Below are 18,514 nucleotides of genomic sequence, written 5' to 3' on the forward strand. Positions count from 1 at the left end.
GGAGGTTGGTGGCACCTTAATTGGGTATTGGCTGGAGTGTAATTTTGGAATGGTATCAAATACATCAAACACGTGGTTTCCATGGTGATGCCATTCCAGACATTATTATGCGCCTTCCTCCCATCAGCAGCCTCCTCTGAAGTACATTACACTGAGGCTAGATACAGGCTAGCCAGAAGGCTCTAGCTAGATAACCAGCCATGTTATGCCAATAGAAAAGCATTAGCTTTGTAGCGGTTATGCTATGTGGAAACACTTGTTTTAATTATTTCCTTCATCTTCTTCACCAAAAACCTTCATGTATTGCTTTCAAATTCGGTAAATATAATTTAGTTAGTTAGAAATTCATTTCAACAAATTTTGTATCCATATTTATCACAGTAGAAGGCAGTGCTTCCAGACCGGAATCCTATAAAACGTGAAAGGGGCGGCAGGGTAGCCTAGCGGTTAGAGCGTTAGACTAGTAACCGAAAGGTTGCAAGTTCAAACCCCCGAGCTGACAAGGTACAAATCTGTCGTTCTGCCACTGAACAGTTAACCCACTATTCCTAGGCTGTCATTGAAAATAAGATTTTTTTCTTAACTGACTTGCCTAGTTAAATAAAGGTAATAAAATAAAAGGCCCGACCCATTAGGTCGGTAGAAAAAGCCATGTCCACTAAAAGCTCTTTTTCTGTGCTTCTTCTTCTTCTTTTTTTTTTTACAACTGCAAATCAAAGTTAGCGCCAAAACTGAGCGCAGATTCGACATCTGCAAGTATAGTTTTGATTCACAGAAGTCGCAATTAGTAAATGATTTACATTTATTCTCAAATGCATGCATGCAAATCTTATTGAATTTATTCACATATCATTCATTACCTGTTTGCAAGTGTTGTGAAATTTGTTCTCAAAATAAATTACATGTTTTCAAATATTGTTTGCAACCCCTTGAGCATAGCAGTTAACCCACTATCCGGTCGCCGAATATATCGATAAGGAGGAAGACACATTTCAGTCGAATCCTGTAATGAAACAGGCAGGGAGCAGGTCTCGAACCCTCGACCTTCTGGGCCCCGAGGTCCGGCGCGCTATCGACAGTCGCGCGCTATCGTCGCGCTATCGACAGAGTCGATATCAGCGCGTATAAACCCAGGGTCGTTACAATACATTCAGCCGGACAACTGACTAGCTATCCCCCTGTCTCAACCTTTATTTTACATGTGTAAATCATGCTTGTATAACATGCTTGTATAATTAAGTACTGATTCTACCGCTATGGAGGCAGAGAGCCAGACGGGGCAGAGAGGCAGGCGGGGAGGAGAGGCAGACGGGGCGGAGAAGTGGGGGGATGTTCATCTGTCTGCCCTTTATCTAAAGCCCTTCACAGAAGGAGAGACTGTCATTCAACGGTTAGTGCCTTGAGCTATCCAACCAACAACATGTCAAGCCTGCTACCTTTCAACAAATAACGTTTTTTTTTTTGTAAATTATTATTTCTTATTTGTAGTTCATTTCAGGAGGACCATAATGAACGTTTTATAGCCGAATACTGAAAACCGAGTGGATTTTTACTGACCTCAATCTCAAGATGTCTATACTGCCATTCACTTTCCCGATTGTGAAGAGGCTTTTAGGCTGGAAAAAGGGCGAACAGATAAATGGACAAGAGGAGAAATGGTGTGAAAAGGCAGTGAAAAGTCTCGTAAAGAAATTGAAGAAGACAGGACAGCTGGACGAGTTGGAGAAAGCCATCACGACCCAGAATATCAACACCAAATGCATTACCATACCAAGGTATAGGACCCCCCCGCTGTAGTAACTCTCAGACAGGTAGCTAACCAGCTACTTAACTAGGCTATCTTCTGGTTATACTGTTGTGATTTAGTTAACTAGCTAGCAAAGCCAGCTACACCACCAGTAAGTAACTACTTTATTTAACCTTATAACCATGAAAGATTTAATTATGTGATCAACAATGAGTATGCTTAAATTGGCATATGCATTTGGGTGCGTTCGTAATTTCGCTCTGGCTATCTACTCCGATTTCAGAAAACTCTTGTCTGAGTGTCCCAGAAAAACTGATGCGCGCAAAATAGCGTTTCAATCGGTGACGTCACTTGCTCTGAGCCCTTGAAGTAGTGGTTCCCCTTTGCTCTGCAAGGGCCATGGCTTTTGTGGAGCGATGGGTAACGATGCTTCGTGGGTGACTGTTGTTGATGTGTGCAGAGGGTCCCTGGTTCGCGCCCGGGTATGGGCGAGGGGACGGTCTAAAGTTATACTGTTACACCTACTCCTTTATGAACGGGACAATCTGACAACCCTACTCCTTTATGAACGGGACAACCTGACAACCCTACTCCTCCTTTATGAATGGGACAATCTGACAACCCTACTCCTTTATGAACGGGACAATCTGACAACCCTACTCCTTTATGAACGGGACAACCTGACAACCCTACTCCTTTATGAACGGGACAATCTGACAACCCTACTCCTTTATGAACGGGACAATCTGACAACCCTACTCCTTTATGAACGGGACAATCTGACAACCCTACTCCTTTATGAATGGGACAATCTGACAACCCTACTGAATCTGCTCATGTCATGGTTTTGGTTACTGTTTCGCGACAACAAAATTGTTCCTTTTGAACTGATAAAACAGTCTGTGTGTGCACATATTTTCATAAACCGGTTGTCATCACTGTGGTGTGCTACTGTAGCTAATCTGACAGACATGCTAGTATTGTGACCCTTGTCCATAGCGATAATCAGTTCAGATATAGTAGTGTAACGGATGTGAAATGGCTAGCTAGTTAGCGGTGGTGCGCGCTAAATAGCGTTTCAATCGGTGACGTCACTTGCTCTGAGATGTTGAAGCAGTGGTTCCCCTTGCTCTGCAAGGGCCGTGGCTTTTGTGGAGCGATGGGTAAGGATGTTTCGAGGGTGACCGTTGATGTGTGTAGAGGGTCCCTGGTTCGAGCCCAGGTATGGGCGAGTAGAGGGACAGAAGCTATACTGTTACAGTAGGAAGGGGTTTCTTTGACCCCACCAAACAATACATGTTAGCGACTGTAGTGATGTAGTGACTGACTACAAACTGCAACCCAAATCAATGCTCTGTCAGTCCCTTCTTCTTTCTATGCCGCAGAGAGCCGGGTAGCCTGCCCTGCCCCTCTCCCAAGAGAGCCTGGTAGCCTGCTCTGCCCCTCTCCCAAGAGAGCCTGGTAGCCTGCCCAGCCCCTCTCCCAAGAGAGTCGGGTAGCCTGCCCTGCACCTCTCCCAAGAGAGTCGGGTAGCCTGCCCTGCCCCTCTCCCAAGAGAGCCTGGTAGCCTGCTCTGCCCCTCTCCCAAGAGAGCCTGGTAGCCTGCCCAGCCCCTCTCCCAAGAGAGTCGGGTAGCCTGCCCTGCACCTCTCCCAAGAGAGTCGGGTAGCCTGCCCTGCCCCTCTCCCAAGAGAGCCTGGTAGCCTGCTCTACACCTCTCCCAAGAGAGCCTGATAGCCTGCTCTGCCCCTCTCCCAAGAGAGCCTGGTAGCCTGCTCTGCCCCTCTCCCAAGAGAGCCTGGTAGCCTGCTCTGCCCCTCTCCCAAGAGAGCCTGGTAGCCTGTCCTGCCCCTCTCCCAAGAGAGCCTGGTAGCCTGCTCTGCCCCTCTCCCAAGAGAGCCTGGTAGCCTGCCCTGCCCCTCTCCCAAGAGAGTCGGGTAGCCTGCCCTGCCCCTCTCCCAAGAGAGCCGGGTAGCCTGCCCTGCACCTCTCCCAAGAGAGCCTGGTAGCCTGCTCTGCACCTCTCCCAAGAGAGCCTGGCAGCCTGCCCCTCTCCCAAGAGAGCCGGGTAGCCTGCCCTGCACCTCTCCCAAGAGAGCCTGGTAGCCTGCTCTGCACCTCTCCCAAGAGAGCCTGGCAGCCTGCCCCTCTCCCAAGAGAGCCGGGTAGCCTGCCCTGCACCTCTCCCAAGAGAGCCGGGTAGCCTGCCCTGCACCTCTCCCAAGAGAGCCAGGTAGCCGGCCCTGCACTTTTCAAGTCCCCTCTGTCAGTCTGTCCATCATGGCATGATGTCAGTCAGCAGCAGCTTTGGGGGTCAATTTGAAGTTAAATCAAATTCTATTGAAAAACTATTTTCAATTATTTTGCAATAAACTGAAAAGGAGGAGACCCCAACCCTGGTCAGCATTAAGTCAGTACCAGGAGATACCATCTAACCTGGTCATGTCCCCTCCTGTCTTGTTACATTCTACAAATACCTAATGTCCTGTCCACACACGTCTTGAGACCTGAGGGCTGGGTGGCTTCTGTGTGGTGGTACCATTCACAGGACAGGACTACTGTTTAGACTGGAGAAAGAGGCCTTCCCCTCTCATGGGGAGAGAAAGAAGAGGGGAAAAGAGAGTGTCTGTGGGAAAATGGGATTCCCCAGAATGCTGTGTGACTAGTCTAACTTTGCGTTTTGTAAATATTGTAGTGTGTGTCTGAAAGTCAAGTGTGGGTATATCTGGCTGTGTGTGTGTGTGTGCATGTGTGTGTGTGTGTGTGTGTGTGTGCGTGTGTGTGTGTGGCTGTGTGTCTCGGTGAGTAGTCTATTGCGGTATCGTGATACTGGTATTGTGACAACCCTAGTTTTAAACCATGGGTTAGAAACTAAACTAACAAGCTAAAAAGCTTGAGCTAGCTAACTAACAAGCTAACAAGCTTGAGCTAGCTAACTAACAAGCTAACAAGCATGAGCTAGCTAGATAATAAGCTAACAAGAGTGAGCTAGCTAACTAACAAGCTTGAGCTAGCTAACTAACAAGCTAACAAGCATGAGCTAGCTAGATAATAAACTAACAAGAGTGAGCTAGATAGATAACAAGCTAACAAGAGTGAGCTAGATAACAACCTAACACCCTCGAGCTAGCTAGATAGCTAGCACACGCTTGTTAGTTATCTAGCTAGCTCAAGCTTGTTAGCTTGTTAGTTAGCTAGCTCAAGCGTGTTAGTAAGCTAGCACACAAGTTGGAGCTAGCTAACTAACAAGCTAGCGAGCCAACAATGTAACAAGCTTGAGCTAACAAGATAACAAGCTTAAGCTAACTAGAAAACAAGCTAACAAGCTGGAGCTAGCTAGATTTTACCTTTATTTTATTTTAAGAAGAGTGAGATAACAAGCTTGAACTAGCTAACTAACAAGCTTACAAGCGTGAGCTAGCTAGATAACAAGTGTGAGCTAGATAAAAAGCTAATAAGCTTGAGCTAGCTAACAAGTTTGAGCTTGCCAACTAACAAGTTTGAGCTTGCCAACTAACAGGCTAACAAGCATGAGCTAGCTAACTAACAAGCTAACAAGCTTGAGCTAGCTAACTAACAAGCTAACAAGCTTGAGCTAGCTAGATAACAAGATAACAACTTTGAGCTAACAAGCTTAAGCTAACAAGCTTGAGCTAACAAGCTTGAGCTAACGAGCTAACAAGCTTGAGCTAACGAGCTAACAAGCTTGAGCTAACAGGCTTGAGCTAGCTAGATAACAAGCTAACAGGCATGAGCTAGCCACCAAGTTTGAGCTAGCTAACTAACAAGCTAACAAGCTTGAGCTAGCTAACAAACAAGCATGAACTAGCTAGCTAACAAGCTTGAGCTAACTAACAAGCTAGGCTACCAGAATTTCTTGCATGGGTATTCTCTCTTGTTGTGATGTGTGTTTTGTTTTGAATCCCAGGCCCCCGTCCCTACAGGAGGCCTTTTGCCTTCTGGTAGGCCGTCATTGTAAATAAGAATTTGTCCTTAACTGACTTGCTTAGTTAAATAATGGTTAAATCAATAAAAAATAAAAAAAGTATTCCCCTTCTTCTAACATCCCTGCTGCCCCCCCCCCCAACCCAACCCCCCAGGTCTCTAGATGGTCGTCTCCAGGTGTCCCATCGCAAAGGCCTTCCCCATGTCATTTACTCTCGTCTGTGGCGTTGGCCAGACCTGCAGTCGCCCCACGAGCTCCGGGCCATAGAGCTGTGTGAGTACGCCTTCCACACCAAGAAGGACGAGGTGTGTGTCAACCCCTACCATTACCAACGCGTCGAGACACCAAGTGAGTACTATGGTACTACTACAGAACTATGGTACTACTACATCTCTCTCTTTACTATGGTACTACTACAGAACTATGGTACAACTACATCTCTCTCTTTACTCTGATACTACTACAGTACTATGGTACTACTACAGGACTATGGTACTATTACAGAACTATGGTACTACTACAGTACTATGGTACTACTACATCTCTCTCTTTACTCTGATACTACTACAGTACTATGGTACTACTACAGTACTATGGTACTACTACAGAACTATGGTACAACTACATCTCTCTCTTTACTCTGATACTACTACAGTACTATGGTACTACTACATCTCTCTCTTTACTCTGATACTACTACAGTACTATGGTACTACTACAGTACTATGGTACTACTACAGAACTATGGTACTACTACATCTCTCTCTTTACTCTGATACTACTACAGTACTATGGTACTACTGCAGTACTATGGTACTACTACAGAACTATGGTACTACTACATCTCTCTCTTTACTATGATACTACTACAGTACTATGGTACTACTACAGGACTATGATACTACTACAGTACTATGGTCCTACTACATCTCTCTCTTTACTATGATACTACTGCAGTACTATGATACTACTACAGTACTACTACAGGACTACAGTACTACTACAGTACTATGATACTACTACAGAACTATGGTACTACTACATCTCTCTCATTATTATGATACTACTACAGTACTATGGTACTACTACAGTACTACTACAGGACTATGGTACTACTACAGTACTATGGTACTACTACAGTACTACTACAGTACTATGGTACTACTACAGTACTACTAAAGGGACTATGATACTACTACAGGACTATGATACTACCACAGTACTATGGTATTACTACAGGACTATGATACTACTACAGTACTATGATACTACTACAGTACTATGGTACTACTACAGGACTATGATAGTACTACAGTACTATGGTACTACTACAGGACTATGATACTACTACAGTACTACTACAGGACTTTGATACTACTACAGTACTATGGTACTACTACAGGACTATGCTACTACTACAGGACTATGCTACTACTACAGGACTATGATACTACTACAGTACTATGATACTACTACAGTACTATGGTACTACTACATGACTATGATACTACTACAGGACTATGATACTACTACAGTACTATGAAACTACTACAGTACTATGGTACCACTACAGTACTATGGTACTACTACAGTACTATGATACTACTACAGTACTATGTTACCACTACAGTACTATGATACTACTACAGTACTATGGTACCACTACAGTACTATGATACTACTACAGGACTATGATAGTACTACAGGACTATGGTACTACTACAGTACTATATGATACTACTACAGGACTATGGTACTACTACAGTACTATGATACTCCTACAGTACTATGGTACCACTACAGGACTATGGTACTACTACAGGACTATGGTACTACTACAGTACTATATGATACTACTACAGTACTATGATACTACTACATCTGGTGTGTTCTAACAGTCACTGTCTCTTTCCTTCATATCTTATGCTGATCTACTCCTTTCTATATCTATTCTACTATATATTATTACAGCCATATAGTTAACTAAAGGTTTTCTGCATCGCACTGGCTGCCTACTTTGTGATCTTTCTTCATTCCTTGCGTCCCGTCTCCTCGCCTCCTATTGGAGGAGAAGGTTTAGACGTTTCTCCCCTCAGACCTGCTCGAATGCATTTTGGAAATCATGCTCGGAGAGAGGAATTACCAATTGAGGAAATACAAACAACAAAAAAAAATTAACAGTAAACATTGCACTCACAAAAGTTCCAAAATAATATAGACATTACAGATGTCATATTATGTCTATATACAGTGTTGTAATGATGTGCAGATAGTTAAAGTACAAAAGGGAAAATAAATAAACATAAATATGGGTTGTATTTACAATGGTGTTTGTTCTTCACTGGTTGACCTTTTCTTGTGGCAACAGGTCACAAATGTTGCTGCTGTGATGTCACACTGTGGTATTTCACCCAATAGATATGGAGTTAATAGATATGTCTTCTCTTGAAAGAAGGTCTGCCTAAGTCTGTACATAGTCAAAGCTTAAGTTTGGGTCAGTTACAGTGGTCAGATATTCTGCCACTGTGTACTCTCTGTTTAGGGTCAGTCACAGTGGTCAGGTATTCTGCCACTATGTACTCTCTGTTTAGGGTCAGTCACAGTGGTCAGGTATTCTGCCACTATGTACTCTCTGTTTAGGGCCAGTCACAGTGGTCAGGTATTCTGCCACTATGTACTCTCTGTTTAGGGTCAGTCACAGTGGTCAGGTATTCTGCCACTGTGTCCTCTCTGTTTAGGGCCAGTCACAGTGGACAGGTATTCTGCCACTATGTACTCTCTGTTTAGGGCCAGTCACAGTGGTCAGGTATTCTGCCACTATGTACTCTCTGTTTAGGGTCAGTCACAGTGGTCAGGTATTCTGCCACTATGTACTCTCTGTTTAGGGCCAGTCACAGTGGTCAGGTATTCTGCCACTGTGTCCTCTCTGTTTAGGGTCAGTCAAAGTGGTCAGGTATTCTGCCACTATGTACTCTCTGTTTAGGGTCAGTCACAGTGGTCAGGTATTCTGCCACTGTGTACTCTCTGTTTAGGGCCAGTCACAGTGGTCAGGTATTCTGCCACTATGTACTCTCTGTTCAGGGCCAGTCACAGTGGTCAGGTATTCTGCCACTGTGTACTCTCTGTTTAGGGTCAGTCACAGTGGTCAGGTATTCTGCCACTATGTACTCTCTGTTTAGGGCCAGTCACAGTGGTCAGGTATTCTGCCACTATGTACTCTCTGTTTAGGGCCAGTCACAGTGGTCAGGTATTCTGCCACTGTGTACTCTCTGTTTAGGGCCAGTCACAGTGGTCAGGTATTCTGCCACTATGTACTCTCTGTTTAGGGTCAGTCACAGTGGTCAGATATTCTGCCACTATGTACTCTCTGTTTAGGGTCAGTCACAGTGGTCAGGTATTCTGCCACTATGTACTCTCTGTTTAGGGTCAGTCACAGTGGTCAGGTATTCTGCCACTATGTACTCTCTGTTTAGGGCCAGTCACAGTGGTCAGGTATTCTGCCACTATGTACTCTCTGTTTAGGGTCAGTCACAGTGGTCAGGTATTCTGCCACTATGTACTCTCTGTTTAGGGTCAGTCACAGTGGTCAGGTATTCTGCCACTATGTACTCTCTGTTTAGGGCCAGTCACAGTGGTCAGGTATTCTGCCACTATGTACTCTCTGTTTAGGGCCAGTCACAGTGGTCAGGTATTCTGCCACTATGTACTCTCTGTTTAGGGCCAGATAGCATTCTAGTTTGCTTCTCCTGTTCCGCTCCCTCTTTTGATTTCCGTGAAAATCCAGCTGAAACTGTTTTGGCGTTGCCCTGTACCATTACTGTTCCAGAATTGTACAGGTTGACATTAGCTGACTCAGAGTCCTCGTCTTCTAATTTCCTGAGTTTCCAACCATTGCTAACACCCCCCCCCCCCCCTCTAGACAGAGGGGTAGTTTGTTAATATAGCACTGCGCCATGCCAGGGGATGGTCTGTATGGAAGATTAAGTTGCATACATTCACATGTTTGTAGTAGTCAGCTAAAAGTGTTTGTTTTTCACATTTATTTAAATAGGCAAGTCAGTTAAGAACAAATTCTTATTTTCAATGGCAGCCTACCGGGGAACAGTGGGTTAACTGTCTTGTTCAGGGGCAGAACAACAGATTTTTACCTTGTCAGCTCTGGGATTTGATCTTGCAACCTTTTGGTAACTAGTCCAACACTCTAACAACTAGACTACGCTGCCGTCCAGTCTCTAGATTGTCCATGAGGAGGTTATTTTTTGTTCTCTTTCCGTGCCTTGTAATGCCATCTGCACAGAGGGAGGAGGCTTCAAAGGCCTCTGCATATGGTTGGGGGGTGGGGGGTGGGGGGTGGGGGGGGGGGGCTGTGTGACTCTCCTGCCATTGTTGGGCTCAAGGGCTTTGAAACCTCTCACTTCACACCTCAGTGCTAACTGAAGTTGCAGTCAGATATGTTCTGTCCTAGCCAGCTTGGTAGCCTTAATTAACTTAGCATTCAGTCCTTATAAAGTAAAATAGATTATTGTATTTTATTTCTCTCCTTGGCTTTATAAAAGTAGCTTCAGACTAAACATTACTCACTCAGTTCCAGGTTGGATGGTGTTTTCAAGTTTCTGTTATGCTTCTTTTTCCAGTCCTTGGGTATAAGAATCTTTGGAAGTCTGAATCCTTCCAGGTAATTCTTTCCAAAATCAGGTTTGGAGTTTTGATTTGGAATGAAGGTTATGTTGGTTAGGGTAACATCCTGTATGTGTCCTGGTGACATAGTGAAGGTTATGTTGGTTAGGGTAACATCCTGTATATGTCCTGGGGACATAGTGAAGGTTATGTTGTGGAGGGTAGTATCCTGTATATGTCGTGGTGACATAGTGTTGTAGAGGGTAGTATCCTGTATATGTCCTGGTGACATAGTGTTGTAGAGGGTAATATCCTGTATATGTCCTGGTGACATAGTGTTGTAGAGGGTAATATCCTGGATATGTCCTGGTGACATAGTGTTGTAGAGGGTAGTATCCTGTATATGTCCTGGTGACATAGTGTTGTAGAGGGTAGCATCCTGTATATGTCCTGGTGACATAGTGTTGTAGAGGGTAGCATCCTGTATATGTTCTGGTGACATAGTGTTGTGGAGGGTAGTATCCTGTATATGTCCTGGTGACATAGTGTTGTAGAGGGTAGTATCCTGTATATGTCCTGGTGACATAGTGTTGTAGAGGGTAGTATCCTGTATATGTCCTGGTGACATAGTGAAGGTTATGTTGGTTAGGGTAACATCCTGTATGTGTCCTGGTGACATAGTGACAGTTATGTTGTAGAGGGTAATATCCTGTATATGTCCTGGTGAAATAGTGTTGGAGAGGGTAGTATCCTGTATATGTCCTGGTGACATAGTGAAGGTTATGTTGTGGAGGGTAGTATCCTGTATATGTCCTGGTGACATAGTGTTGTAGAGGGTAGTATCCTGTATATGTACTGGTGACATAGTGTTGTAGAGGGTAGTATCCTGTATATGTCCTGGTGACATAGTGTTGTAGAGGGTAGTATCCTGTGTATGTCCTGGTGACATAGTGTTGTGGAGGGTAGTATCCTGTATATGTCCTGGTGACATAGTGTTGTAGAGGGTAGTATCCTGTATATGTCCTGGTGACATAGTGAAGGTTATGTTGTAGAGGGTAGTATCCTGTATGTGTCCTGGTGACATACTGTTGTGGAGGGTAGTATCTTCTATATGTCCTGGTGACATAGTGAAGGTTATGTTGTGGAGGGTAGTATCCTGTATATGTCCTGGTGACATAGTGTTTTGGAGGGTAGTATCCTGTATATGTCCTGGTGACATAGTGAAGGTTATGTTGTGGAGGGTAGTATCTTGTAAATGTCCTGGTGACATAGTGTTGTAGAGGGCAGTATCCTGTATATGTCCTGGTGACATAGTGTTGTAGAGGGTAGTATCTTGTATATGTCCTGGTGACATAGTGTTGTAGAGGGTAGTATCCTGTATATGTCCTGGTGACATAGTGTTGTGGAGGGTAGTATCCTGTATATGTCCTGGTGACATAGTGTTGTAGAGGGTAGTATCCTGCATATGTCCTGGTGACATAGTGACAGTTATGTTGTAGAGGGTATTATCCTGTATATGTCCTGGTGACATAGTGTTGTAGAGGGTAGTATCCTGTATATGTCCTGGTGACATAGTGTTGTGGAGGGTAGTATCCTGTATATGTCCTGGTGACATAGTGAAGGTTATGTTGTAGAGGGTAGTATCCTGTATATGTCCTGGTGACATAGTGAAGGTTATGTTGTAGAGGGTAGTATCCTGTATATGTCCTGGTGACATAGTGAAGGTTATGTTGTAGAGGGTAGTATCCTGTATATGTCCTGGTGACATAGTGTTGTGGAGGGTAGTATCCTGTATATGTCCTGGTGACATAGTCAAGGTTATGTTGTGGAGGGTAGTATCTTGTATATGTCCTGGTGACATAGTGTTGTGGAGGGTAGTATCCTGTATATGTCCTGGTGACATAGTGTTGTAGAGGGTAGTATCCTGCATATGTCCTGGTGACATAGTGACAGTTATGTTGTAGAGGGTATTATCCTGTATATGTCCTGGTGACATAGTGTTGTAGAGGGTAGTATCCTGTATATGTCCTGGTGACATAGTGTTGTGGAGGGTAGTATCCTGTATATGTCCTGGTGACATAGTGAAGGTTATGTTGTAGAGGGTAGTATCCTGTATATGTCCTGGTGACATAGTGAAGGTTATGTTGTAGAGGGTAGTATCCTGTATATGTCCTGGTGACATAGTGAAGGTTATGTTGTAGAGGGTAGTATCCTGTATATGTCCTGGTGACATAGTGTTGTGGAGGGTAGTATCCTGTATATGTCCTGGTGACATAGTCAAGGTTATGTTGTGGAGGGTAGTATCTTGTATATGTCCTGGTGACATAGTGTTGTAGAGGGTAGTATCCTGTATATGTCCTGGTGACATAGTGTTGTAGAGGGTAGTATCCTGTATATGTCCTGGTGACATAGTGTTGTGGAGGGTAGTATCTTGTATATGTCCTGGTGACATAGTGTTGTAGAGGGTAGTATCCTGTATATGTCCTGGTGACATAGTGTTGTGGAGGGTAGCATCCTGTCTATGTCCTGGTGACATAGTGTTGTAGAGGGTAGTGTCCTGTATATGTACTGGTGACATAGTGTTGTAGAGGGTAGTATCCTGTATATGTCCTGGTGACATAGTGACAGTTATGATGTAGAGGGTATTATCCTGTATATGGCCTGGTGACATAGTGTTGTAGAGGGTAGTATCCTGTATATGTCCTGGTGACATAGTGTTGTGAAGGGTAGCATCCTGTATATGTCCTGGCGACATAGTGAAGGTTATGTTGTGGAGGGTAGTATCCTGTATATGTCCTGGTGACATAGTGTTGTGAAGGGTAGCATCCTGTATATGTACTGGTGACATAGTGTTGTGGAGTGTAGTATCCTGTATATGTCCTGGTGACATAGTGTTGTGGAGGGTAGTATCCTGTATATGTCCTGGCGACATAGTGAAGGTTATGTTGTGGAGGGTAGTATCCTGTATATGTCCTGGTGACATAGTGTTGTGAAGGGTAGCATCCTGTATATGTCCTGGCGACATAGTGAAGGTTATGTTGTGGAGGGTAGTATCCTGTATATGTCCTGGTGACATAGTGTTGTGAAGGGTAGCATCCTGTATATGTACTGGTGACAGTGTTGTGGAGTGTAGTATCCTGTATATGTACTGGTGACAGTGTTGTGGAGTGTAGTATCCTGTATATGTCCTGGTGACATAGTGTTGTGGAGGGTAGTATCCTGTATATGTCCTGGTGACATAGTGTTGTGAAGGGTAGCATCCTGTATATGTCCTGGCGACATAGTGAAGGTTATGTTGTGGAGGGTAGTATCCTGTATATGTCCTGGTGACATAGTGACGGTTATGTTGTAGAGGGTAGTATCCTTTATATGTCCTGGTGACATAGTGACGGTTATGTTGTAGAGGGTAGTATCCTGTATATGTCCTTGTTTAAAGAACTAACTGTCTGTCTGTCGGTCGGTCGGTCGGTCGGTCGGTCGGTCGGTCGGTCGGTCTGTCTGTCGGTCGGTCGGTCCCCTCCTCCCCACTTCAATTCAAAGAGCTTTATTGGCATAGGAAACATATGTTTACTTTGCCAAAGCAAGTGAAGTAGATAATACGAAATTTACAGTTAACATTACACTCAAAAGTTTCAAAAGAATAAAGACATTACAAATGTCATATCGTTGGCTGTGTACAGTGTTATAACAATGTCTCTCTGTCCTGCTCAGTCCTCCCTCCTGTCCTGGTTCCTAGACATACAGAAATCTCTACAGAGTGTCCTATTTTAGACGACTACAGCCATTCTATCCCTGAGAACACCATCTTCCCCGCCGGCATCGAGCCACAGAGCAACTACATCCCAGGTGAGTCACACAATTGAGCCGGGCCGAGCTATACTGTGCTGGTCTGGTTGCTCTTCCGCCATTTTTAATTCCAGGAAACATCCTGGAACCAATAACAGACATGACCCACTCTTACCCACAGCAGGAACAATAACAGACATGACCCACTCTTACCCACAGCAGGAAAAATAACAGACATGACCCACTCTTACCCACACCATGAACAATAACAGACATGACCCACTCTTACCCACAGCAGGAAAAATAACAGACATGACCCACTCTTACCCACTGTAACGGTTTTCTGTATGAGAAGGAGAGTCGGACCAAAATGCGGCGTGTAGATTGCGATCCATGTTTATTGTGACTATAGCAACACGAATCTAAATACAAACAGTGCAAAATAATAATCGTAATGAAAACCGAAACAGCCTAAACTGGTGCAAACTAACACTAAGGACAATCACCCACGACAAACTCAAAGAATATGGCTGCCTAAATATGGTTCCCAATCAGAGACAACGATAAACACCTGCCTCTGATTGAGAACCACTTCAGACAGCCATAGACTTAGCTAGAACACCCCACTAGCTACAATCCCCATACATACACACCACCTACAAAAACCCATGCCACACCCTGGCCTGACCAAATAAATAAAGATAAACACAAAATACTTTGACCAGGGTGTGACAGAACCCCCCCCCTAAGGTGCGGACTCCCGAACGCACCTCAAAACAATAGGGAGGGTCCGGGTGGGCGTCTGTCCATGGTGGCGGCTCCGGCGCGGGACGTGGACCCCACTCAATCAATGTCTTAGTCCCTTCTCCTCGCGTCCCTGGATAGTCCACCCTCGCCGCCGACCATGGCCTAGTAGTCCTCACCCAGAACCCCACTGGACTGAGGAGCAGATCGGGACTGAGGGGCAGCTCGGGACTGAGGCAGCTCGGAACTGAGGGGAAGCTCAGGAGTGAGAGGAAGCTCAGGAGTGAGAGGAAGCTCAGGCAGGTTGATGAATCTACCAGATCCTGGCTGGCTGGCGGTTTCGGCAGATCCTGGTCGACTGGCAGATCTGGAAGAGTCTGGTCGACTGGCAGATCTGGAAGAGTCTGGTCGACTGGCAGCTCTGGCTGCTCCATGCTGACTGGCTGCTCCATGATGACTGGCAGCTCTGGCTGCTCCATGCTGACTGGCTGCTCCATGCTGACTGGCAGCTCTGGCTGCTCCATGCTGACTGGCTGCTCCATGCTGACTGGCAGCTCTGGCTGCTCCATGCTGACTGGCTGCTCTGGCTGCTCCATGCTGACTGGCTGCTCCATGCTGACTGGCTGCTCCATGCTGACTGGCGGCCCTGGCTGCTCCATGCTGACTGGCGGCCCTGGCTGCTCCATGCTGACTGGCGGCCCTGGCTGCTCCACGCTGACTGGCGGCCCTGGCTGCTCCACGCTGACTGGCGGCCCTGGCTGCTCCACGCTGACTGGCGGCCCTGGCTGCTCCACGCTGACTGGCGGCCCTGGCTGCTCCACGCTGACTGGCAGCTCTGGCGGCTCCTTGCAGACTGGCAGCTCTGGCGGCTCCTTGCAGACTGGCAGCTTTGGCGGCATCCTGCAGACAGGCAGCTCTGGCGGCTCCTTGCAGACTGGCAGCTCCATGCAGACTGGCAGCTCCTTGCAGACTGGCAGTTCCTTGCAGACTGGCAGCTCCTTGCAGACTGGCAGCTCCTTGCAGACTGGCAGCTCCATGCTAACTGGCAGCTCTATGCTAACTGGCAGCTCTATGCTAACTGGCAGCTCTATGCTAACTGGCAGCTCTGAACAGGCGGGAGACTCCGGCAGCGCTGTAGAGAAGGAAGGCTCTAACAGCGCTAAACAGGCGGGAGACTCCGACAGCGCTGGAGAGGAGGAGGGCTCCGACAGCGCTGGACAGGCGAGGCGCACTGTAGGCCTGATGCGTGGTGCTGGCACTGGTGGTACTGGGCCGAGGACACGCACAGGAAGCCTGGTGCGGGGAGCTGCTACCGGAGGGCTGGGGTGTGGAGGTGGCACAGGATGGGTTAGACCGTGAAGGCGTACTGGAGATCTTGAGAGCGGTGCTGGCACAGGACGTGCAAGGCTAGGGAGGTGCACAGGAGGCCTGGTACGTGAGACTGGCACCATCTTCACCAGCCGACTAACACGCACCTCAGGACGAGTATGGAGCGCTGACCCAGGTGCCATCAAATCCCCGACACGCTCCGTCGGGCGAATTCCATGTTTAAAACACCAACACAGCAACTCCCTCATTTCTCTCTCCTCCAATTTCCCCATTAACTCCTTCACAGTCTCTGTTTCGCTCACCTCCAACACCGGCTCTGGTTCTGGTCTCCTCCTTGGCTCCTCACGATAAACAGGGAGAGTTGGCTCAGGTCTGGCTCCTGACTCTGCCACACTCTCCCTGAGCCCCCCCCCAAGAAATTTTTGGGGCTGACTATGGGGCCTCCGTCCGCGCCGCCTTGCTTGCTTCGCAAACTCCATTCTCCTATATCCTTCCGCGCACTGCTCCATCGAATCCCAGGCGGGCTCCGGCACTCTCCCTGGGTCGACCGCCCACCTGTCTATCTCCTCCCAAGAAGTATAGTCCATACTGTACTCCACTTTGGGCTGTTCCTGCCTGTTGACACGCTGCTTGGTCACTTTGTGGTGGGTGATTCTGTAACGGTTTTCTGTATGAGAAGGAGAGTCGGACCAAAATGCGGCGTGTAGATTGCGATCCATGTTTATTGTGACTATAGCAACACGAATCTAAATACAAACAGTGCAAAATAATAATCGTAATGAAAACCGAAACAGCCTAAACTGGTGCAAACTAACACTAAGGACAATCACCCACGACAAACTCAAAGAATATGGCTGCCTAAATATGGTTCCCAATCAGAGACAACGATAAACACCTGCCTCTGATTGAGAACCACTTCAGACAGCCATAGACTTAGCTAGAACACCCCACTAGCTACAATCCCCATACATACACACCACCTACAAAAACCCATGCCACACCCTGGCCTGACCAAATAAATAAAGATAAACACAAAATACTTTGACCAGGGTGTGACACCCACACCATGAACAATAACAGACATGACCCACTCTTACCCACAGCATGAACAATAATAGACATGACCCACTCTTACCCACAGCATGAACAATAACAGACATGACCCACTCGTACCCACAGCATGAACAATAGCAGACATGACCCACTCTTACCCACACCATGAACAATAACAGACATGACCCACTCTTACCCACAGCAGGAACAAGTAACAGACATGACCCACTCTTACCCACAGCAGGAACAATACCAGACATGACCCACTCTTACACACAGCATGAACAATAACAGACATGACCCACTCTTACCCACACCATGAACAATAACAGACATGACCCACTCTTACCCACACCATGAACAATAACAGACATGACCCACTCTTACCCACACCATGAACAATAACAGACATGACCCACTCTTACCCACAGCAGGAACAATAACAGACATGACCCACTCTTACCCACAGCAGGAACAGGTAACAGACATGACCCACTCTTACCCACAGCAGGAACAATACCAGACATGACCCACTCTTACCCACAGCAGGAACAAGTAACAGACATGACCCACTCTTACCCACAGCAAGAACAAGTGTACCCTGAGGTCTTCTGTAGCGTGCAGCCGTCTTGGAGGAAGTTGTTGCAATAAATTCAATAAACTACATGAACTTAGGTTAATGAACTTCATAGATTGGCCACTTGGTGTGAGGCTTTGATCTCATGAGTATTGATATTATTACAATGCCTCTTAAGCCAAGTTCAGACGGGACAGAACTATCCCGGTTCAGACAAGACAGCCGAACATCAGGAGAGACAGGACAAAACTATCCCGGTTCAGACAAGACAGCCGAACATCAGGAGAGACAGGACAAAACTATCCCGGTTCAGACAGGACAGCCGAACATCAGGAGAGACAGGACAAAACTATCCCGGTTCAGACAGGACAGCCGAACATCAGGAGTGACAGGACAAAACTATCCCGGTTCAGACAGGACAGCCAAACATCAGGAGAGACAGGATAAAACTATCCCGGTTCAGACAGGACAGCCGAACATCAGGAGAGACAGGACAAAACTATCCCGGTTCAGACAAGACAGCCGAACATCAGGAGAGACAGGACAAAACTATCCTGGTTCAGACAGGACAGCCGAACATCAGGAGAGACAGGACAAAACTATCCCGGTTCAGACAGGACAGCCGAACATCAGGAGAGACAGGACAGAACTATCCCGGTTCAGACAGGACAGCCGAACATCAGGAGAGACAGGACAAAACTATCCCGGTTCAGAC

At 46.3% G+C, this 18,514-nt stretch overlaps 1 protein-coding gene across 3 annotated transcripts in view; it reads left to right on the forward strand.

The window, feature by feature from the left end:
• Positions 1-1,483: 1,483 nt before the first annotated feature.
• Positions 1,484-18,514, forward strand: part of LOC139407525 (SMAD family member 3b) — a 25,512-nt gene continuing 8,481 nt past the window's right edge. For 2 of the 3 annotated variants that reach the window (XM_071151330.1, XM_071151332.1), the window contains exons 1-6: positions 1,484-1,775; positions 3,051-3,063; positions 4,053-4,060; positions 5,225-5,245; positions 5,794-6,041; positions 14,022-14,156. In XM_071151330.1, coding sequence (XP_071007431.1) covers positions 1,570-1,775; positions 3,051-3,063; positions 4,053-4,060; positions 5,225-5,245; positions 5,794-6,041; positions 14,022-14,156 — 631 coding nt within the window. In that variant the 5' untranslated portion in view covers positions 1,484-1,569. The remainder of the gene's footprint in view (positions 1,776-3,050; positions 3,064-4,052; positions 4,061-5,224; positions 5,246-5,793; positions 6,042-14,021; positions 14,157-18,514) is intronic. The other variant, XM_071151329.1, reaches the window with a different exon arrangement.

Source organism: Oncorhynchus clarkii, chromosome 4 (genome assembly GCF_045791955.1).
Source record: "Oncorhynchus clarkii lewisi isolate Uvic-CL-2024 chromosome 4, UVic_Ocla_1.0, whole genome shotgun sequence".
In the NCBI taxonomy this organism is placed as follows: Eukaryota; Metazoa; Chordata; class Actinopteri; order Salmoniformes; family Salmonidae; genus Oncorhynchus; species Oncorhynchus clarkii.